At 37.9% G+C, this 23,879-nt stretch overlaps 1 protein-coding gene across 1 annotated transcript in view; it reads left to right on the top strand.

Annotated features, from left to right (window-relative positions):
* krt222 (keratin 222) overlaps positions 1-21,471 on the top strand; it is a 22,712-nt gene extending 1,241 nt beyond the window's left edge. Inside the window, exons 2-10 of the mRNA XM_056448074.1 lie at positions 4,996-5,200; positions 10,186-10,268; positions 13,912-14,065; positions 16,328-16,576; positions 17,667-17,771; positions 18,973-19,193; positions 19,433-19,614; positions 19,760-19,862; positions 20,043-21,471. Of these exons, the coding sequence (XP_056304049.1) occupies positions 5,003-5,200; positions 10,186-10,268; positions 13,912-14,065; positions 16,328-16,576; positions 17,667-17,771; positions 18,973-19,193; positions 19,433-19,614; positions 19,760-19,862; positions 20,043-20,256 (1,509 nt within the window). The 5' untranslated portion in view covers positions 4,996-5,002 and the 3' untranslated portion in view covers positions 20,257-21,471. The remainder of the gene's footprint in view (positions 1-4,995; positions 5,201-10,185; positions 10,269-13,911; positions 14,066-16,327; positions 16,577-17,666; positions 17,772-18,972; positions 19,194-19,432; positions 19,615-19,759; positions 19,863-20,042) is intronic.
* Positions 21,472-23,879: the final 2,408 nt, after the last annotated feature.

Here is a 23,879-nt window from a genome sequence, read left to right as displayed (position 1 = left end):
CAAGTATACCTAAAAAGAGCTTGATTAGCTGGTTCAGGTGTGTCTAATTACGGCTGGAGCTAAACTTTGCTTGGGCCCTCCAGGACCAAGTTTGGGCACCCCTGGTCAAGGCAGTTTGAAACAACTCACCAAAGCAAACTTTTTGGGAGTTGGTTTTGGCCCTAAAAAACCCTTATCAATCATTGGTCCGTGGCGGTTACGAAATCAGTGGGTGTGTCCTGGAACTCTTCCTTCTTTAATGTGCTTCATATCTACACAATTCAGAGTCAAACAGGAGAAACACATGCAGCATATCAACACAGTTAGCAACAAGTTAGCAACATGAATAAACTGGAGGGTTGAGAAACAGAGCTGGTACAGATGTATCCGCACCTGTACTATTGCTCGCTAGGAGATTTTAAAGACTCACAGATCAGTCACACATCAGACGATATTGTCTTATCTGATAAAGTTCTAAAAATAGTTCCATTCAGTGTCTAAGCAGGTAGAAAGCAATGTGGCACTTTCCACTGCCTTACTGTTATTTACTCAACAGCCGTCCAGCCATCAATGACACATTTACAACCCCACATACTGCAGCACGAGGGTGTCAGAAGATTCGTAAACAGTATACTGTCACTCAGCCCTATTGAGCCACTTCTTTTTTGGCCACAAACAAAGAATGAAAAAGATCATCATTTGAAGTATTCCAGGACCTTAACGTGTCTAATTTCATGGTATTCCAAACCAGGTTAAAAAGTGCCTTGCTATTGAAGCCTTTTTTACCTTCAAAATTGCCTTAATTCTTTGTGGTATTTATGTGACAACGTCAAGCAGTCACTACAGATTTGTTGGCTGAACATCTATGATGTGAATCTCCAGTTTGACCAGATCCTAAAAGTTGCTCTACCTGATTGAGATCTGGGGGTGTATTACAGAAAGTTTCTTATATTAGGTCTTAACTGAAGATACGATATGTGGTATCACTTTATTTTGATGGTCCCTATTTCACATTTTGTTGACCATAAGTTACATTGCAACTAGGGATGTCCCGATCAGGTTTTTTGCCCTTGAGATTGAGCCATTTGATTTTGAGTATCTACCGATACCGAAACCCGATCTGATACATCTATAATACATAAAGAAAGAATAAGAAGAGTGAAGAAACAGATCCAGGATGTTCCTTACTTTTTATTGATTTCACCCTATTTTAACATTCAAAAACTCTGTTAACAAACAGAGCACTTCTGTGAGGTAGTTTGAACAATCAAGTAATAAATAACATCAATTCTTCACTTTTAAACTTAAGTGCAATAGTAAATATACTGTAAACAGCACCGCTACTTAAAATACCCTGCAGGCAATCACAAGTTTACATATCTCCTAGTTTGCTATGGCAATGTTGTCATCACCAACTTTATAATATCTCCAGACTGCAGACATACTCGTGCTTTCTGTTTCAAGCTGCTTCGGTGTTCTACTTTGCAGGTATTTAACCAATAGCATCTCTGCAATATACAGTGCATCCGGAAAGTATTCATAACGCTTCACTTTGTCCACATTTTTTTATGTTACAGCCTTATTCCAAAATGGTTTAAATTCATTTATTTTCTCAAAATTCTACACACAATACCCCATAATGACAATGTTTAAATTGTTGTAAATTTATTAAAGATAAAAAACCTGAAAAATCACATGTACATCAGTATTCACAGCCTTTGCTCAATACTTTGTTGATGCATCTTTGGCAGCAATTACAGCCTCAAGTCTTTTTGAATATGATGCCACAAGCTTGGCACACCTGTCTTTGGGAACTTTGGCCCGTTCTTCTTTGCAGCACCTCTCAAGCTCTATCAGGTTGGGTGGGAAGTGACGGTGTACAGCCATTTTCAGATCTCTCCAGAGATGGTCAAAAGGATTTAGATCTGGGCTCTGGCTGGGCCACTCAAAGACATTCACCGAGTTGTTGTGAAGCCACTCATTGATATTTTGGCAGTGTGCTTTGGGTCATTGTCCTGCTGGAAGATGAACCGTCACCCCAGTCTAAGGTCAAGAGCACTCTGAAGCAGGTTTTCATTCAGGATGTCTCTGTACATTGCTGCATTCATCTTTCCCTCTATCCTGACTAGTCTTCCAGTTCCTGCTGCTGAAAAACATCCCCACAGCATGATGCTGCCACCACCATGCTTCACTGTAGGGATGGTATTAGCCTGATGATGGTATTAGCCTTTTTTCTTCAAACGTAACGCCTGGCATTCACTCCAAAGAGTTCAATTTAAGCATCATCAGATCAGAGAATTTTGTTTCTAATGGTCTGAGAGTCCTTCAGATGCCTTTTGGCAAATTCCAGGCAGAGAGTGGCTTCCGTCTGGCCACTCTACCATCCAGACCTGATTGTTGCTGCTCTCTCCACAGAAGAACGTTGGAGTTCAGAAACAGTGACCATCGGGTTATTTATATATATATATATATATATATATATATATATATATATATATATATATATATATATATATATATATATATATATATATATATAAATATATATATATAAATATATAAATATATATATATAAATATATATATATATATATTTTTTTTTTGTTTGTTTGTTTGTTTTTTATAATCCTGAACGATTGTAGCATGTCAGACTGGACAAACATGACTCCCAAGATCTCAGCTGTCATAAAGTCAGACTGAATGACAATGAAGATGCGCCAAACATGAAAGAAAATGCCCCTGGAGTTTGACGTCATCCACACGTGTCACTTTCACAATCCCGCGTTCTGAAATGATTCCTCACAGCAAACGTAAACAATCTGTAGCAGCAATTTTACACACAACATGTCTCAATAATAAAACCAGGAAGAAAAAAACCTGTTTTTACATTTCCCCTCTGTCATTTGAATTGTCGCATGGATTGTGTCATCAGATTCTGCACGCCTGGTTCTTGGATTGACACTCATCACAGCTGTTGTCACACTGCAGAACACTGCCAGAACTTCATCGGAGGAAAAATTTGATCACAGCAGGCACTAAGCGGCTGTCAGTGAACATGTCAAACCAACGATCAAAGATCACAGATTTTAGCCTAGGATTTCAGGAATCTTTTAGGATTTCTCAAATTTGTCTCAAGAGACAAAATCATTGCTGAAATCTCACAGTGTGAGCAGGGCCCTTCTCGCCTGATCACTCAGCTTAGATGGCCGGCCAGCTCGCTTTGGAGTCCTGATGATTCCAAACATCTTCCACTTACGGATGATGGAGCCCACAGTGCTCATTGGAACTTTCAGAGCGGCAGAAATTTTTCTGTAACCTTCCCCAGCTTCGTGCCTCAAAACAATCCTATCTCGAAGGTCTACAGACAATTCCTTTGTCTTCATGCTGGTTTGTGCTTTGACATGCACTGTCAACCCTGGGACCTTATATAGACAGGTGTATGCCTTTTCAAATCATGTCCAATCAACTGAATTTACAACGGGTGAACTCCAATTAAGCTGCTGAAACATCTCAAGAATGATCAGTGGAAACAGAATGTACCTGAGCTTAATTTAGACCTTCATTGCAAAGCTGTGAATACTGATGTACATGTGATTTTTTTTTTTCAGGGTTTTTTTATTTTTAATAAATTTGCGACAATTTCAAAATGTCTTTTTTCACATTGTCATTATGGGGTATTGTGTGTCGAATTTTGAGGAAATAAATGAATTTAATCCATTTTGGAATAAGGCTGTAACAAAAAAAGTGGAAAAAGTAAGTACTATGAATACTTTCCAGACACACTATAGATCTTATTCTGGGTTAACGTTTCACCAAACACGGTCACTATACTAGTAGGATGTCCTAAGTCCATGTTTGAGTGGTGTGAACCTAGCATTAGATATCACAGTTTAGCGATATTCTGGGAAAACTGAAAGTGTGTTTAGCGTCAATCCCAGCTGCTTTTATTTGCCAGTTTTGTTTTGTATTTTCCAATTCAAAATTAAGTAATTCCTGAAATACACATTTTGCATGATGAACCATGCCATGATCAAAGTCACTTAAGTCTCCTTTCTTCCTCCATTCTAATGCTTGGTTTGGACATCAGCAGATCATCTTGACCACATCTACATGCCACAATAATTGGATGCCATTTGGATTACATTACCTCATTAACAAACAGGTGAACAGGTGTACCTAATAAAGTGGAAAAGAGACAAGACAGATATATCTTGTAGTTTTTATCTTTATGACATTGGAATTGTACGTGCCGCTTCAAGTGCATAGTAATTCTTGACCTTCTACTCTTTTGACTAATTTCTAAAGTATTTACAGTGTTTACATATTACAGATAGCAGACATTCCCATTCACTCAAAGGCTGCTGACTTCTGTTCTAACATAAGTGTTAAAAAAATACCCTAAATGTTTTGACTAATCTGCACAGCTTTAGTGAAACACTTGAGCTGTGAGGCAGTTTGTATTTTGTAAGTATGCCCCGAAGCTTCACGACATGCCTTGACATCTCTGTATCCAAAAACAAGTTCAGCTAGACAGAAAAGAAAACTATTAGTTCGATGATCTGAGGCTTTATCAAAAGTTGGAATCTAATACGCTCATATGCACACAGCCTGCGGTGATACAAACAAACGACACGCAATAAGCCGGCGCAAACAAAAACACACATGCAGCTGTAAAGCACAAATAGACTTTGGCCTGTGCAGTGTGTGTTTATGTGCGAATTGTGCCTATAATCCAGGATCAGTGAGAACAAAAGCACCAGCAAAACTCGTGACACATATAGTGGCCTCTTGCTTTTCACCTCCGCATGAGGCCAGTGGGACCCTGGCGGGCCCCTCGCTTCTGTTTTACAGCCCCTGTACCTGTCCCAAGCCCCAATGGGTTTGGGAAAGGTCCCATCCCTGTCCGTAGGAGCCACGTCGACGGTCTTAATCAAGCAAAATATTTGCTTGGTAAACATCCTATCTTCTTAGGTGTGTCAAGTCGTGCTTAGAAACATTTGGTTTTATCCTGTGCAGGGGCCCAATGGAGGAATCAGAAGAGCCAAAAGTGGCCCTGAGGGGCCTGAACGAAAGGCTGAAGGGGTTTCTGGATCATGTGAATCAGTTGGAAAAGGCCAATCTTGAGCTGGAGGAGCTGATTGGTGAATGGGGAATCAGGAATTTGGCTCCACCGCGGGATTGGAGCGACAAGGAGGCGCTGGCACAGGAGCTTCGAGCTCAGGTGGGTTGATGACGTTTGCATTCATTATCTGTATGTTATCTTTACGTTTACCTGTTTGATTTCCTCAGGCGCTAACGCAATGTGGTCCGGAAAAACCCCTTAGACTGGCTTCAGGGTAATTAGTTTAATTAAGATGGGGTTTTTTCTACTGAAGTGTTACACAATTTGGCCTCCACTGTGCATTTTAGGTGTCAGTATTTTGACAGACTCAAATCAGCTTATGATCAGGAGTTTCTGCTAAAGAGATTTAACTAATCTTTTGGAGAATATACACTACTTGTGGTCCCTAGACACCAATTCAGGCTCAGATCTTTGTTAAATGTGACAGGTTTTTTCTACTGAAGTGTTACTCAATTTGGTCCCCACTGTGCATTTTAGGTGTCAGTATTTTGACATCTCAAATCAGTTTAACATCAGGAGTTTCTGCTAGTGAGATTTACCATATCTTTTGGGGAATATACACTACTCGTGGCCCCTAGACACCAATTCGGGCTCAGATCACTGTTTAATGTGATCCTAGATCACAAAACCAGTCATAAAGTGTAAATTTTCATAAATTGAGATGTATGTCATCATAAAGCTGTATGAATAAGCTTTCTATTGATGTATGGTTTGTTGGGATAGGACTGTATTTTGCTGAGATACAGCTATTACAAATCTAAGGGTTAAAAAAAATTTTAATATTGAGGCATTTTGTAGTATGCAGTATTTTATTTGTGAATATTATAAATGGATTTGTACATTTTACAGAATAAATGTGTGTTTATACAGTATTTTAGCATATGTTTATTATGATATACTATAATTTTAGCATACAATTTTGAATGCTCTTTTGCTGTACGCATAGTACACAGCAATGTATTGTCAACTCAGTATTCTGGATTCAGTAACTCAGAATATTGCTGCTCAGAACTTCCCACGGTGGATATTTTCTCTTTTTTGGACCATTCTCTGTAAACCCTAGAGTTGGTTGTGTGTGAAAATCCCAGTATATTGGCAGTTTCTAAAATACTCGCAATACTCTGGCACCAACAACCATGCCACATTCAAAGTCACTTAAATCACCTTTCTGATGCTCGTTTTGAACTGCAGCAGATCATCTTGATCATGTCTACATGCCTAAATGCATTGAGTTGCTGCCATGTGATTTGAATTAGAAATTTCTGATTATAAATTTGCGTTAACGAGCAGTGGGGCATGTGTACCTAATAAAGTGGCCGGTGAGTGTATATAGTATGCATACCACACAGCATGCAATATTTATAAAGTCCACACTAAGAATATGTTTGTTATTTAATATATTAATATTCTCTTCCAGTATGTACTACAGGATTCATACCATTGACGAAGCATGCAGTAACTAAGTTAAAATTTTCTGTATTCAGTGAATAATTAGATGGCATCTGTATCACATACTGTTTTATGCTATTTTAATACTCATATTTGCACAGTATATTACACTGTGCAGTATTTAATTACAGAGTATGCAGTATTTAAATACAGAGTATGTTATTAAATATCCTTCGGGAATATCCTCATAATCCCATATTCATTTGACCAGTGTAACATCCTAAAGGTTCAAATATTTATCTTTGCGTACTATTTTAAAAACAACTTGAGCATTATGTCATAGAGAACATGCTGGAATTCAGTTTCGAGCCTAAAACCAAAGCACAATACGTTGGTGTGAGCTTTTGTGGCTAGCAGTTTGCGTTAGCATTATCTGTACAAACACATGAGCATTTGTTATTAGCCTTGCTAATACATTATATCCCCGCAAAATTCATTATATATGAATGTGACTTTCAATGACAATGATTAACCGTATATTATGCTGTCACAATGACTGATGAATCATCAAAATGGCAGGCAGCCAAGCAAAATGTGCTACGCTAATGTTTAGCGCTTTGTGAGAAACGCAACCTTACACTTACCTTAGCTTAAAAAGCTGTTCTGTTTGATAAACACTTCATTTGATTTATTGCATCTCTGTAACATCTTAAACCGTTTAATAGTTAATTAGCATTACAAGCTTTTGTCTAAAATGTCTGATGAAAAAAGGAATTATGGGTAATATTGTATGTTTAATGTGCTGCATTGTGGGATTGATCAGTTTGAACTCGCATATTACAGATATGGTTATATAAAAAACACAAAATGTGCACAGTATACATACTATATTCTGCTCAAATAGTATGTGTAGTATGCTAATATTTTATTTCAAACATTTAAACATTTAAAGCAATCTTAAATGCTTTTAATCTATATTTACGGTGTATTCTTAACACTAAAGACATGTTAAATATGGCATATTATCCATACTATGTTTTACAGTATACAGTATATACAGTACACTGCTACTTAAAATAACTGCATGGCATTCTGTTGTGTAGGCAAATTAATTCTTCATTATTGTTATTATGGCATACTACTATATTTGCATGCGCTGACAGTATTTTGCAGTATGCACTGCGTACAGCATACTACAGGGTGACATATATGTTAAGAATGACGTACTACCATACTACATATCTTTCAAGATTAAGGATATATTTGGTTTGTAGCATACTACTTACTACTTTAGCATGCTGTTTTGCATGCATACCTACCCTTCCTTCTTTAAGTATATGGCACCTTATATTACACTGTCCAGCATTGCATATTAAAATTACACATTCTACGTATATATTATAGATTAATTACATGTTCGTTGTGGCATACCACTCTTGTGTATACATTATATACTAGGTACAAAATGGACGCAGTACTAACTGCACCATACTGTATTTTTAAGGCTTAGTACATGTTTAGAATGTCCCACTACTGCTCTTCCACTGCACAAATATGATTTTCGATGGTATTTAGTAGACATGTTTATTATCGTTTTGATCCTGATTGCCTGATGAACATTATAGGGTGTGCTATTATTTTCATATAGACACACAGCTGAAGAACTTCCAGCCACATTTTGACTAGTTCTGAATCACTACGCTGATTGATTTCTGTTATTTCACAAACTACAACAGTCGAAAATCACATCAAAACAAATATGAATGAGATGCGTAAGAAACTAGTCCTACACTTGGAGCAGTTTGAGGACAAAAACCTGACAAATGTCTTGAAATACAACATCTGAACAGTGTCTTTTGGTGTGATAACCATACACTACCTGACAAAAGTCTTGTTGCCTATCCAAGTTATAGGAACAAAAAATAATAACTTTAATCATTTGGTATCAGAAGTGGCTATATGAAAGGCAAAGACCTCTAGATTACTCTTATTTTACCAAAATAAAATATGATCATGCCTTGATTTTTAATTATTTAATTAGGACAGTAAGGTCTGACTATGCTTAAACAAAAGTCTTGATACTTAACAGAAATATAAAGTCATGGTGCAGTGGAAAAAGAATGAATATTGTGTATGACTCCCATGAGCTTGGAGGACTGCATTCATACATCTCTGCAATGACTCAAATAACTTATTAATAAGTCATCTGGAATGGCAAAGAAAGCATTCCTGCAGGACTCCCAGAGCTCATCAAGATTCTTTGGATTCATCTTCAATGCCTCCTCCTTCATCTTACCCCAGACATGCTCAATAATGTTCAAATCTGGTGACTGGGATGGCCAATCCTGGAGCACCTTGACCTTTTTTGCTTTCAGGATCTTTGATATGGAGGCTGAAGTATGAGAAGGAGCGCTATCCTGCTGAAGAATTTGCCCTCTCCTGTGGTTTGTAATGCCACAGAAATGTCTTGATGCGTCAGGCTGTTGATGTTGCCATCCACTCTGCAGATCTCTCGCATACCCCCATACTGAATGTAACCCCAAACCATGCTTTTCCTTTCCCAAACTTGATTGATTTCTATGAGAATCTTGGGTCCATGCGGGTTCCAATAGGTCTTCTGCAATATTTGTGATGATTGGGATGCAGTTCAACAGATGATTCATCTGAAAAATCTACCTTCTGGCACTTTTCCAAATGATCAACAAGTCAAGTTATTATTTGTTGCTCTTACAAACTGGGATCCATGACAAGACTTTTGTCAGGTAGTGTAGTTTAAGCAGACCAACTGACACAGTTCCATTGATTTATGAGGAAATAATGCACACCTGAGGTGTAACGGCTACTTAGAAAAATAATGTACACTCAAGCCATTATGCTAAGACTTCTATGACCTGTCGTCAGTTATTCCTTACATATTAGTATTTTTACAAGAATACAACTTTAAAACAGTTGTCAGGCCACTCTGGTTGTAAGACCGACTGGTATTTTAACTGATTACCAGAGGGCTGTTAACCAGACGCTCAACACCTGCGTTTCCTAAAGCCAGTGGCCATACAGGCCTTGCAAAAGATCTTTAATTCTTTTAGTACCTCAAGGCCGGCTTTCACATCTATCTTGATCTTTGACTCTGACATAATAATAATACACTTAATGACTTGCAAAAAATGCAGATAACACCATCTAAAACAGATTTTGTTGTCTTGTGTGATTGATAGCAAACTGTTTTATGTGCTCTGAGGAAAAAATCAATCAATCCTTCAAGATAGGATCACAGCATTGAGCAATGTGCTTAACAAACATCAAGTCGAAAAAGTCCTGGCAGCATTCAAGTTTTCATAACTTCCTCTATTGGTGGTATTCTGGATAAACTGACTCTGTCAATCAGTTGGCAGCCAGAAAAACCACAAGTTGATGCACACCTAAATACACCCTGATCTTTCACGCTGAGAATCCAGAAATGATTTTACGTTCCCATGATTAGATGGGTGTTGACAACCATTTATCATCATTGAGCCTTTTTTTTTTTCTTTTTTCAAATTTATCATAATTCTGATCAAATTGCTCGAGAGGGTAATTTCTACCCACGGGCAATTATGATGTCTTATTTTCTCCTAATTCTCCTCATTATACTCTTTATCTTGATTACACGTCTTTTCCCTCCTAATGCTCCTTTTTTCTGTGTTTTGTTTTGGCAGATTAGAATCATCCTAATGGAAAACGCAGAGGTTTTGATACAATCCGATGCAGTCAAACTGAAGGCAGCACATTTAAAAAACAGGTTAGATGCATTTACTGAGCGAATCTATTTGACTAAATATAACAGGTGACAGAATTTGCATACTGTGCACAGCAGTCACTACATTCCACACATGCCAGTGGATTATTTCACATCAAAATGTATGTTGTTTGAACTCATTATCGCCCACTTGTGGTGGGAAACAGCAAATGCTAAGCCAGTGAATGAGTATGAACTAGGCCAAATAAAAAAAAAAACAAACAAATATGACACATAATCTCCTGTTACATAAGGTAAAATGTTCTGAGATATCATTAGTGTAGCTCATTGAAAGTACAGACCTGGTATGACTATTACAGTTTCAATTACAGTAGAAGCACACTGTGTTTTACTTTTTAAATTAGGGTTAAATACACACTGTAGACTACTACAGAATATAATTACTACTCATTTCAGTTAGAAAAAAAAATGTGTTGACATATTTCAAAGCGTTTCTGTCAACACTTTTTTTGGGCATGTTTTTACAAACTAAATCAGGAATCCAAATTATTTTCTGTGGGAAACGGTAGAAGTGAAGCTGTATTTCATTTAGAAAATTCCTTTAAGACAAATTGGGTTTTCCTTTTGAGAAACGCTAATTATATGGCTGAATTTAATAGATCCTTTTCACATTTCCAGGTTTCTCAGCAGCTGAAATCAACATTTTTGGGTAAACTTAGAGCACAGGGAATGGGAGAGTTCCACAAATATAGATTTTTGTATATACAAAACACATAAAAAGAGACTGATGACAGCAACCAGAATAAAAAAAACATGTCAAATTTGCTGTTCCACCCATAGACACTGCATTAGTAAGACCTCATATATATATATATATATATATATATATATATATATATATATATATTTTTTTTTTTTTTTGCAAATTAAGATAATTTTCTGCTAGTGAAGACTATGGCAGCTCATAGAACTGTATAATACAAAGTTGTGTAATTTGGCACACAGATGGAGGACAGTCTGAACTTAGTCTATTACATGACCAACTGTCCAAATTTGTACCATATGTTCTGTGTGTACCCTGTTTGTACCCTATTTTGTGATTAAACTTAATTTACCATCATGAAATTTTTCAAAAATCAAACTAGTTCAACTTCAAGAATAACATATGGCAGTGTTTCCTCTAGGATTTTTTTTCCAGCTGTAGTGGCAGGCCTTTTACACAGATCTTCCAAGTACCTATGGTAGTCGTCGAGCGCAGTATTACAAGTCTAGAGCCTATTCATGCAATTTTGCATGTGAGCAGGATATTTGAGAGCACGCGAGAAGTTTTGTGCATGAACAGCGGAAATGGGATACCGATTTGATTTAGATTTTCATGTTCGTATTACACGAATGCGATCTCCACTTGTAATACAATAAAATTTATTTTAATTATTTGAATCAATAAAATAACTCAAATTCTCTCCAGGTGTTAATGCCTTTAGCCTTTATGATTCACTGAGCTAATGTTAGCAAAAGCTTAATAGACTTGCTCTATCTTGGGCAACCATACCACAAGTTGGCTATTTACAAAAGGTCACATGGTTACATATATTTTAACATTATCATTTTGTTATCTGGTCATTTATGTAACAAGTTGCAAGATGAAGTAATTGTATGCACAACTATAGACCTTTATCTATAAATAAACTACAATTATAAAAACTGTGTTCTTGGAGCGAGTTTCTTCATGTTACTATACTATCATAAATGAAAACTACGTTATCTTTGCTGGCGTCACGCATCGTGCAGCCCTATCAGGTGCTCCTGTCTGTCAGTCAGCATGTAAAACCTCAAAGTGTTAGAACTCGTTTACACTAATATGTTTTAGTTTTAAAACAGTGCTTTAGAATGAAAACGATTCACGTACAACCTGCCGTTTCACCGAGTGTTTCTGAACAACTCTGCGTCTACATTACACCACTGAAAATGCACATCACGTGACCACTCACACTCTGGCATGCACTGCAGCATATCTACCCAGATGAGAGCTGTGCTCGTCGGACTGTTCGTCAGGGATCTACCACCCAACCGCTGCATCTAATCTCACTATATTTGTTAAACATGATATTTAATTCCTCTTGTTGTCTATATCTGACGACATATTCCCTGACTTTGGTGTGTTGAATCTATTACTTGTTCTCAGGTAATGTGTTTTGGCTGAGCGCAAAGATAAATTAATAATTAATGTAACCGCGCATGTACACTGATTCTGCACATTTGACTGATTGCTTGCCTTTATTTCCTATATTATATAAACTTATTGTACCTTGTAATGGCCATTATTGATTATTAAAACTGGTAGTCAGCAAAAGAGAGGGTGTTTGGTATTTTCAATGAAAATGAAAGGAGGCAGTAATGTTATAGGCTCCGTTTTGTTATAACTATGCATACAGTGAAGATGACGCTCATATAAATATGCAACTACACGACGCCTCCACATTTTTTATGTCTGTTAAGTTGCTAATATGAAAATAAAAATAGGCAGTTCCTCATATCATGTTTTCATTTTATTGTTAAGATATTGTTAAGAACCTAGCCAGGATAATGTGTATAAGGTTATAAAGTACACTGTTCCCTTTGAAGATTTATCCGACGTGTCCTCGGGTGTTTGTTTTCCATATCAAACTTGCGAAGTCTGAACTTACAAGTAGAGGATGAAGACCAAACTGTGTGTAGGCTACGTAATATTTAGGAAAAAGCCCCAATCAGATAGGTGAACGTCTGCAGCCCTGCCCCATTTTCAGATGTCTCCGTTTTCCCCCATGCACACTGAGACGGAGCAGCAGCGTTTTAGAATGAAAACGACCTCTCCAGTGTTTTCAAAATGCTCCATTTTCGGCGCTCGAAAACTCCGGCGTAGTGTGGATGGATGGTGTAACCGTAGCAAAACTACTGCGTTTTAAAACTAAAATGTATTAGTGTAAACGGGGCCTTAAACAAATTAATGGCCAACACTACTGCGATTACAGAAATGTTTGCTCTATTATAATTCACTTACCTTTTTACATGTTTTGGTGCGACTATAACCTGCTTTAAAAAACAGCAATGACTGAATGTTTTGAACGAGAAGCTATAATATAGCCTTGGCGGGAATGAATGTAGTGGAAATGATGTATGGATCTATACAATGCCGATCTTGCCAAATCAGACATGAGGCAACAACTCAACAATACTTTAGCATGTTCACACCAACTTTGTGTTACAAAATTTTTGGTACAACGACCACAACCTAAGGTTACCAGCATAGTTTTGGCTCAACGCCACCTAGTGGTCAGGATGTGTTGATTTTATCATTTACTTTTGAATATTTGGAGAAATAAAACACAAACAATTATTTCCATAACTTTATATCAGCAAAGTGAGTCATATAATACCCAGATTTGCAAGGTCAGCCATTTTTGGCATTGCCTTTTTTAGTTTTGTTGTTAAATGCTATACTTAAACACACTGGCATGTTGTTAAAAAAACCCTGTCTATCTTTGGCTTTATGCCCTGGAGATTTTCAAGGAGGGCCAAAATTTGTAGTGAATTAAACGATATAAATTTTTGGCTGTTGTCATGAGAATCTTGATGGATTACTTGGACCATGCTGAGAACATCGATAGTAATTATGTTATAAAGTCCAAACAATTTTCATTTATAGGTGTGAAACCGAGGAGAATCTGCGTCTCCTACAAGAGCAGGATGTGTTACAGCTGAAGACCAAGAAGAACGAGGTTGAAACAACCAACAGGCTTCTGGAAAGGCAGATCCTTGAAACTGAACATGAGTTGCAGCAAATCATTGAGGAACATGAGGTGGTGACTCAGAGTCTGTTTGAATGTCAGTTAGCGATTTTGTCTAATTGTGTGTCATGATGCATTTTACGCTCTGTCAGTGACACAAAGCACTGAATGATTGAACTTCAACGTCTGTCTTTAGTAAAAGTACTTATCAATGTTCTCTAATGTTTTAAATGCCAAGTTGTGGTTAGCCTCAAGGAAAAAGAGAGTGTGAGTAGGTAAAGGTGGAGTGAAACTTACGCAGACTTCACTTATTGCAGTTGAAATAGATTTGTAAAAAAAAGTGTTATAAAACTAATTTGGCTCAGTGGTTTGCACTGTCGCATCACAGCAAAAAGGTCGCTGGTTCAAGTCCTAGCTAGGTCAGTTGGCATTTCTGTGTGGAGTTTGCATGTTTTCCTTGTATTTGCGTGGGTTTCTTCCAGGTGCTCTGGTTTCCCCCACAGTCCAAAGACATGTGCTATAGGTGAATTGGGTAAGCTAAATTGGCCGTAGTGTATGTGTGTGAATGTGAGAGTGTATGTATACTATGTATTTCACAGTACTGGGTTGCAGGTGGAAGGGCATCCGCTGTGTAAAACATATGCTGGATAATTTGTAGGTTCATTCCGCTGTGCCGACCCCTGATTAATAAAGGGACTAACCCGAAGGAAAATGAATGAATATCGACTATGATATTGATTTACAAATAGCAAGTTATATAAGCTTTAGAGCAGGGGTCACTAAACTTGTTCCTGGAGGGCCGGTGTCCTGCTGATTTTTGCTCCAACCCTAATCAAACACACCTGAACAAGCCAATCAAGGTCTTACTAGGTATACTTGAAACACACAGCCAGGTGTGTTGAGGCAAGTGTTGAGGAGCTAAACCCAGCAGGGACACCAGCCCTCCAGGACTGAGATTGGTGGTCCCTGCTTTAGAGTGATCAACGCATATAATATTGCTCCAAAAAATTATTTAAGAACTCAAAAATCACATATTTACACCACAGATTACTGAGAAAAACTAATTTAAAGTAGCTTTAATATGACCAATTTTGTTGTAAATCTGGACCCTACCAAACCAAAATATAGTAGCAACACCAAAAATCGAAGTGAGATACTGTTATGATTTGCTAACAGAAAATATGTTAAGCTCGACTGAAACCCCTTCCTGTTTGCTCATTTGCTCCTAGTTAGACTCAATCAGTTACTGTCATCCTTGTATACTTCATTACCATCCGGGTCACGGCACCAACGCAATCCCTACAGTTTTACTCTCTCCACTCCAAGCAGGATTCAAGGCAGTTTCCAATATAAGAGGCATTAAAAAGGTTGCTAAACACTGCTGGTTTACTTGCACAGTTTCTACCTACTACTAGGCCTACATTTCACTCACCCAAACGCCAAAAACATGTTCCCCCTACCCAGTGCTTAACTTGTAAATAACGAAGTCCAGGAACAGATCGGGGTAACTGATCTGGCATGTTACCATAGGAGGGAAAGGTGTCGCAGACGAAAGTGAAGAGCGGAGGAAGGAGGAGGATGAAAGTTAAGAACGGGGGAGAGGGGGTTGTCACGGGGGAAGAAGGGAGGAGTTTCACGTATTAAAGTGAAGAGCTAAGAGGGGGGCGGGGTGATCCGGACGAAAGTGAAGAGGGTTGGGGAGTCGTGGAAGTAAGTGAAGGAGGGGGTGGCTAAAATGAAGTGCCGCGTCAGATTTAGAGACTTAGCTTGTTCCGATTAAAATTAAGCCCTGCCCCTACCAATGTAAAATGTAGTAACTACATAAAAAGTTGATATGACTTCAACGTCAACAATATTTGTTATTAGTTTTCACACCGTGTTGTAGTTGTTTAAACTGCCAAAAAAAAAAAAAAAAACGTAGCCACTGATCTGTCTTTAAATAAAATTACCTCGCAGTGTAAATAGACTCATAGGGATTTATTGTTTGGTTTTAATATTTGCAACAAATATTTGGTTTCAGTATGAACAGAGCTACATGTATATTAAAACTTCTTCAGTATTACAAACTGAAAACATCTCTCCTGTTTGTATAGCCTCAACCTGTCTGAATAGATCAAATAATCAATAGCTAGTAAATATAGGCTAATGTGTTTGGATGATATAGGAATGGCCTGTTTTGGTCTCTTTGGACTCGGGATGAAGTTCTAAAATAGTATGTTTGCCTTAGATTCAGATGAAGAAGGATGTTTAGATTCCTCATGTGAGGAGCCCTTTAAATCCTCCTCTTCCTCCCTCTGGTTTTACACCCCCTCTCTCTCCCTCGTTGGCTGACAGAGAGAGCTGGATCAGCACCAGCAGCGAACAGCAGAGGAGTGTGATAGAGTGCTAGCGCAGGTTGCTGCAGGAGAGGATGGCAGAGGAATGGATCTCTCCCGGACCAGCACCCAGTGCGACCATTCTAGCCCAGCCCAGAGCAGCCCTGACTCAGCCACACCACCAACTCAAGCCCCAGGCTCCGGCCCAGCTCCACAGAGAAGGCCCCGAAAGGATGCAGTCAGTCCCACAGTTGTGTTTCCGCCACAGGTACGAATATTTAGCCTCTCTCTATTCATACTCTCTATGGTCTGTTGGCCAGGGCACTGCAGAGCGGTGTGTGTGTGTGCGTGTGTATGTGTGAGGGAGTGAAAAGACTGCTAAGCACCCATTATTATTCAAAACATAATCAAGAATGTCAGTCCCATTGAGGATAACCATCGCTTTTTTCTGCTCTCATCAGTAGGTAATGATTTATTTGTCTTCCTGTGCGTTCGAGTAGAATTTATGCCCCCGCACAAAAACACGGGCCATCTACCTTGTAACTCTCCTTGAAAAACAACAACAGACTGCAGCCCATCTTTACGAAAATGTACAGTAGTATGTTGGTACCTTGGTAAAATGAAGGTATTTTTTCAGTCCATAGTACTTGGTAGGTGTCCAAAAACTCTCTGGTCCAATGAACAAAAAACAAAGTATTACCATGAGACATATGTCCCAAAACATAAGGTATTTTTATTGAATGTTTTATCCTAATAGAACATTACAACTAGATTGTACAATGGTCAAAAAATATGGTATTAATCAATCCAGAAGTATTTCAGGACAATGACACTATGTCCAAAAACTTGGTAGTCTGGTGTTAGTCTGAACTGCTCGTTTTAACCCATTTTATGAGACTCATTTTCATTTCAAGTTTCATTTGATTATATGCTGTTTTAGAATCAAGTACATTAGAAGAAATGAAGGCAGTGTTCAATTTCTGTTGAACTGTGTAGTTGTTCTTATCAGATGGAGACTGAACTGATTACTAGACTGTGATATACATCAGCTCAGACTACAAGAGCATCATTTCAGTTTTCTATAACGTGAGCTATTGTCTTTCCAGTGCTCACTAATGTCCTATTTTTGCATGTAGTTGTATATTGAGACATAAATCATGGATAATTAAAACAATAAGCTAGAAAGATTATGCTTTACAGTCATTTTGCTATGAGTAATAGGTGTCCTTAGGCATGTGTGATGAAGCCTCCATAAACCTTAGTAAGCAATATAAAACAAGCTTAAAAGTGCATCAGGCTTGTTGTATTCTGCTGTATTTTTATGTATACAGAATTCATATGGTGGTTTTTGTGTTTAGGTGAAAGCAAGTGATGGGGCCCTGAAGGAGGCACGAGCCGAGCTCGCCGAGGCCCGAAAGCGATGGCACCGTCTCCAAGTGGAGATAGAATCGCTACATGCCTTGGTGTGTTTAACTCCCAAATGCATGCACACAGACACACCCGGACACACACACTCCCATTCAGGAACATGTAGACACACCTAAGCACACACTCTTGTGAACCCATTGTACCTTAATGCTTGACACATAAATTATAACATCACTTACTGCAATATTGAATGTTGTGGCAGAACAAGCCAGATCTGAATCCAGCACCTCCGGAAATGGTTTCAACCTTTGTTTTAGTGGACCAGACAATTTGTTTGCAGTAAAGATTAAGTGTTAAACCACATAAACACTTCACTTCAAGAGAACAGATGCCAGGTTAGTGGTTGTCATATATCGCAATTTGCAAATCAAGTATTGTTCATTGCCACACCATATTTTGGCTAGATACCTGAAGGTTTAGGGTTGCAACCCCAGAGACTAAAGCTCATTGCAGGCCCCATGTTATACAATTTAAGCACTTGGAATCTAGGCTAACCCATATCCTTCCCCTTTCGTAGAATCACATTTTATCCTTTTACATTGTTATAGTTCAACTGTTGAAAACTGTACTGGGATTTCCGTGACCACAATGTCCTTGAACAAGTGTCTTAGCTTTATATTTATTGTCAGTTTCTGGAATATCATTAATTTGATCCCTTTCACCACTGGGCCAATGAATTAATCTCAAAGATCATTCAGTGGAGTTGACCATGATAATTCATAAGGCATTAGCACTGTACCTTTGAGAAATGGGCCAAATTGCAGGCTGCTCTAGGGCAGGGGGTGTTCAGCCTTGGTCCAGGAGGGCCTCGGTCCTGCAGTGTAGCTTTAGCTTGTCTCAACACACCTACCTGGACATTTCTAGTAAGCTTAGTAATCCCTTCATTAGCTGCTGCAGGTGTGTTTAAATGGGATTAGAACTCCAGGACAGAGTTTGCACACCCCTGCTCAAGGGGATTGTCCGTGTTAAACATGGCATTACCGGCCATAAAAAGGGAAGAGAACTGACACCACTAAAAGGATTTACCCTAAATGGAAGATGCATTGCTTCTGTTGCTTAACCCTGCAATCTTTTAGTTGTTTCCACTATTTGAGACCATCCTATTGCATTCCACCACCTTAAAGATCCAGATGTCCTACAGTATTTTAAGTTGCAAGGATGCTGGAGCCCATACCAGTATCTTGGGCTGTACACTGAGATATTGATAATAAATAGGATTTTTTTTTTTTCTTACAGGAAAGGAGTCTCCAAAGCTCCCTACGCCACACTCAGCTCCAGTACTCTGTGCAACTCCGTGATCTGTCCCGGTCTGTGAAAGGTTTGGAGTCTGAGCTAGAAACCGTGCGGGATGGCCTGGAAGTCCAGAAAGAGAGTCACAACCAGCTCCTCAACACCAAGATGAGGCTGGAGAAAGAGATCGCTACCTATAGGAAACTCCTTGAACACGAGGAGGGCAGGTAGAGGAGGGATAGACTGAGTCAGGTGTATTCGTTTATGCAATAAAACCGTTACCACTTGTTTAAACTTGCATGTCTTTTGTGCAACTGCTAAGTAATACACCAGAATTTTGACATGGTTTTTGGCATTGGCATTGTGCCCTAGATAATACAATCAATCTCATATGTTTTTAAGCTTCCAAGGAAGTTCAGCATGGTCTTAAATCATCCCTGTTTTTTCTTTAACTCCTGAACCGCAGGTTTCTGAACTCAGATGGTCGGTCAGTACAGCTGAAGCCCTGGAAAGGGTCAGATCCTGCTCCAGAGCAGAACGGTCTACCCAATGGATGTGATGAGGGCATCGCTGATCCATTCTTCACTGAGAAAACTCCAAAAAGAAGCCCATCCCTTCAGCGTCAGCGCAGTCTTGTCATTCTGACAGGTGAGGATGATGTAAAACACCTTAAAATAGACCCGCAGTGCACCTTGTTTGGACTTTCTACAGTAAATCTCAACAACTCTTTCATTATACAACTCCCAACACTATGAGCTACTGTGCAAGTCTGTGTTTCGTGTTTCTCACCCAGAACCAGTCAGAAACAAAGATGGGGACATCTGTACTGTGAAGACTCAGGAGTTTCTGGAAGGAAATGTAGTGAGGGAGAGTGCAGAGGGTCATGGAAATGTGGAGTAAGTTTACATAGATTATTTTTAAGCATCTTGCTTCTTCAGAACAAAAAACTTAGTATGCTTGATCTTGCATGTGGTTTTACAAGTAATAAAAATGATGGCAGAGCTTGTACGTCATTGTTTTACTCTCCAATTTCTCTGTGGAATCCAATCTTATGCTTTGCATTTTGTTTGCTATAGGACAGAGAAGATAGACAAGGTCATCAGGCAATGGGAAGGGTCATTCTTTAAAGGAAATCCCAAACTGAGGAAGAAGTCCGTGTCTCTGCGTTTTGACCTTCACATGGCAGTAGCGGACGAGGGCTGCAGCCAGATAAAACAGGACAGTCTCCCAAATGTGGAGGTCCGTCTTGTCATGAGACGGTCTCGCAGCATACCCACCTTTGCGCAGTGATATCACAATGCTAGTACATCAAAATTGTGACATCACCATTCTACTACTACATCACAACTGTGACCTCACAATGCTACTGCATCACAATTAAGTAGTGGTGACCTTGTCTCAATGTCTCAGTGACTAAGGAAAGCCAATCACTTTAGTGACGTGCCATTTGAGAGGAACAAATTTAAATAATCAGCATTCGAAAGCCCAAATTACTCTTCTGATTGTATTGAACTCACTGCACATAAAGCTACTTCTTTATTAGAAATGTCAAAAGGCGAATTCATTTTTTTAATTGACTTAATTTTATTCAAACTTTGGTCTTTGGAATTTAATAGAGAGTATGTACGTCTTGCGGTGTTTAAAATTCTGTAAATTGTGGCTTTAGAGTGTGTTGCTTTTGGTGGACGCTCTACTGTCATTATTTTTGATTATTACCATATATTATGTTACTGAGAAATCTAGAATAACTAGCCTATTGGTTTGTGAAAATGTGTTCAATTATAAACTTATATAGTGGAGTCTCAAGGTGAAAAACAGGTCAATGTGGATACAGACAAGGTTTCACATGCAGTGCAGAGTAACAAAAGATGCCTTTCTGCATTTGACGAATGCTACCGGAACTAATTTTACACTCCAGCGAATGCAAAGCGGATATCGTGTTCTGGTTCTGCAAAAAACTGTAGTGTGAACCAAAACAAAATACTGCAGGGTTTGCAAGAGCAGCAAAACCCAGCAGCCAAAACAAAAGATTTATAGTGACACCGATGTACTGTTTTCACAATATTGCCTGCACTGACGTTTACAAATCGAGTAGCAGTAAAAGTCGTCAGTCTATCACTGCGAAGAGAATGAAACAAAAGTAAATAAACTGTTCGCGATGAACTTCTAAACTTAAAATTACACTCACCTATAAAGGTTACATGGCTTTGTATGACGGATGCATATAGTTTACGCTTCATTTAAGTGCAAATACTGTGTCTTCCAATCTAAGATTATCCAGGATTGTTCAGAAAACTTGAAATGATCATTACTTCAGCAACCAAAAAAATTGTTTCTCATCTGCATATATTGATCATTTAAATTGATTTATTTACATACTCATTATGTTCTACCTCTGATGGTTGTTGTATTGTAAATATATGGGGTTCTTCCTGATGCAACAAATGGAAATGGATACATATATTTAAAGTTATATTAAATCTTAATAAATGTATATCTCTGAAATATGGATGATTTCACCTCATTTTCACATCACTGGAATTGGTTTATCATCTAAAGGTCATATACAATAGCTTTTCATGCTTCATCTCCTTCCCAAGTGATTGTGACTTTAATAAATGTGAAGAGAAATTACATTGTATGCATTGGTAAAATGCCCACCTCATACACACTTTAGAGCAGAGATGCCCAAAGTAGGGCCCGGGGGCCAAGGTTGGCCCATGGTAACCTTTGGTTTGGTCTGCCATCCCATCTGAAACGAGAGGGAGAATGATTGGGAGTTGATTGGGGTGAATGCCTTTGACAGAGATCGTCATTTCCAATTTAACGTAACCTTATGTTTTTTTATTTATTTGAGGAGCTACAAAAAGCAGACTAAAATGTAATGTTTCATTTAAATTTTGTAAATAAATCAGACTTTTAAAATGTAAATACTGTCACTTAACAGATAGAGGACAATGTACAAGACAACAGCGAGCAAATCAAGCCAAAGGCAGGAGCAGCTCGACTAGTGTATTCAGCATTGAACTCCATTGTGTTATAAACGGGATTGTTTATGTTTGTTTCTATAATACGATCATTATAAAATGTTAAAAATTATACTGCATCATTAATTAATCTGTTTTTGAGCAACATTTTCAAGTTGTTTTTCAATAATATGCTAATAAATTGGGAAATTACCCATGGCAAATTTAATGTAATAGAGTTTGGTATATTTAAGTTCAGCCCACAGCCCTCAATCAAGTTTGGTTTTTGGCATAAGAAACCGTTTGGGTACCTCTGCTTTAGAGGATTCGAATCACAGTGTTTTCTGCTAACCTTTCACTGCGTTCATTTCATTGCTTTTTGTGAAGCAGAACCGGTTTGTTTTTAATCTGTATTATAACCATAGCTGTGCTCTGCTGAGTGATTTGGCTTAAACACTGTATGACAGGTGCTAATAAAGCTATTATTCTTTCCAGATGAGCTATTTATGTTATGAGCAAAGCTGTCCAAAGACATTTCATTATGTAGACCAGAGTGCCTGGAAAACTAGCACACAACACGGACGCCCCAGTTAAGCCTGGAATAGATTGTAGTGGCACAAAAATGACAAATTAAAGGAAATTTTATGGTTTCATTCAGGTAATGGTGTACAAAAATAAAAATGCCGCACAACCATAATAATAAACCATGGGTTTTACTACAGGTACAAAAAAGTTTTGTATTGTATTGTATTATATTTAAAGCATAATAACTTTAATTTGCTACTCTAACCACAGTAGTAAAACTGTGGTTATACAAATGGTCATGTGCCAAAAATTTAGTTCTACGCCACTATTACTATAGTTAATAATTATTAGCATACTACAACCATTTTATTTAAGTTTTGCAGCATTCGCATGTTTTAGTTTAAGAAAAATGTTGAGAAATGCAGGTCTGAGGTCTGGCAGAGCAGTGATGTACAACACAAATGCGAATGCTAGCCTATTTGTAAAGCTAGCAAGATTTTTATATAGTGTTTCATTCTCATGATCTTCCCAGTCAAGTAGTGTGAACTTACAGTAGTACTAATAGTAGTGGTTGCAGTAGTAGTTACACGCTAATAGTTAGCATGTAGACGATTAAGGCTACAGGGTTAATTTGAAGTGAAGTTACATTAACTTTAAAACCTGTGCTGGACCACTTACTTGAGAAGAACGGTAAAACCACGTAAAAGGCAGGTCCAATATTTATCCTCCACGCAACAATACCCTTAATAATAATAATTAATAACACTTAATAATCACAACCATAAAATATATGGCTGTGATCTATATTATAATTTTATATATATATATATATATATATATATATATATATATATATATATATATATATATATATATATATATATATATATATATATATATATATATATATATATATTTAGAGGAAATATGAATGGTGCTATTGTTGTGGAAGTGCTAATGGTACGAAGAGAGGCTGAATGGTGCCCTCTAGTGGTCATTTATCGACAGTATCGGAACACTTCAGATATGAAATTTGATACTTGAACGTCTTTTAGATAGATATTACTATACATCCACAATATATTTACTTTCAAGCTACTTCATTTAGTAGCCGCTTTTATGCTAAGCGGCTTGCATGTTTTATTATTCTTGATATTGCAGCTACTTTTTTAAATAAATGATCTGCGAAAATAATTTACTCTTCATCCTGGAGAAAAAAATTCTTTGGTTTTACTAAAAATAATTAGTCATGGTAACCACAAATGAATAATGGTTTTCTACACAACGAAATTTTCCGTGGCTTTTGTTGTAAAACTGCGTGGATTATCAACTATCAACAGTGATTACCACACTTTTAAAATAAATAAATCATAATTCACTTTCTTGTGGTTTTGTACAATTTTGAAACAAGTAATGAATTAC

Source organism: Danio aesculapii, chromosome 22 (assembly GCF_903798145.1).
Source record: "Danio aesculapii chromosome 22, fDanAes4.1, whole genome shotgun sequence".
NCBI classification, from domain to species: Eukaryota; Metazoa; Chordata; class Actinopteri; order Cypriniformes; family Danionidae; genus Danio; species Danio aesculapii.
Note: the sequence above shows the minus strand (reverse complement) of the source record. Positions and strands in the feature narration are given on the sequence as shown.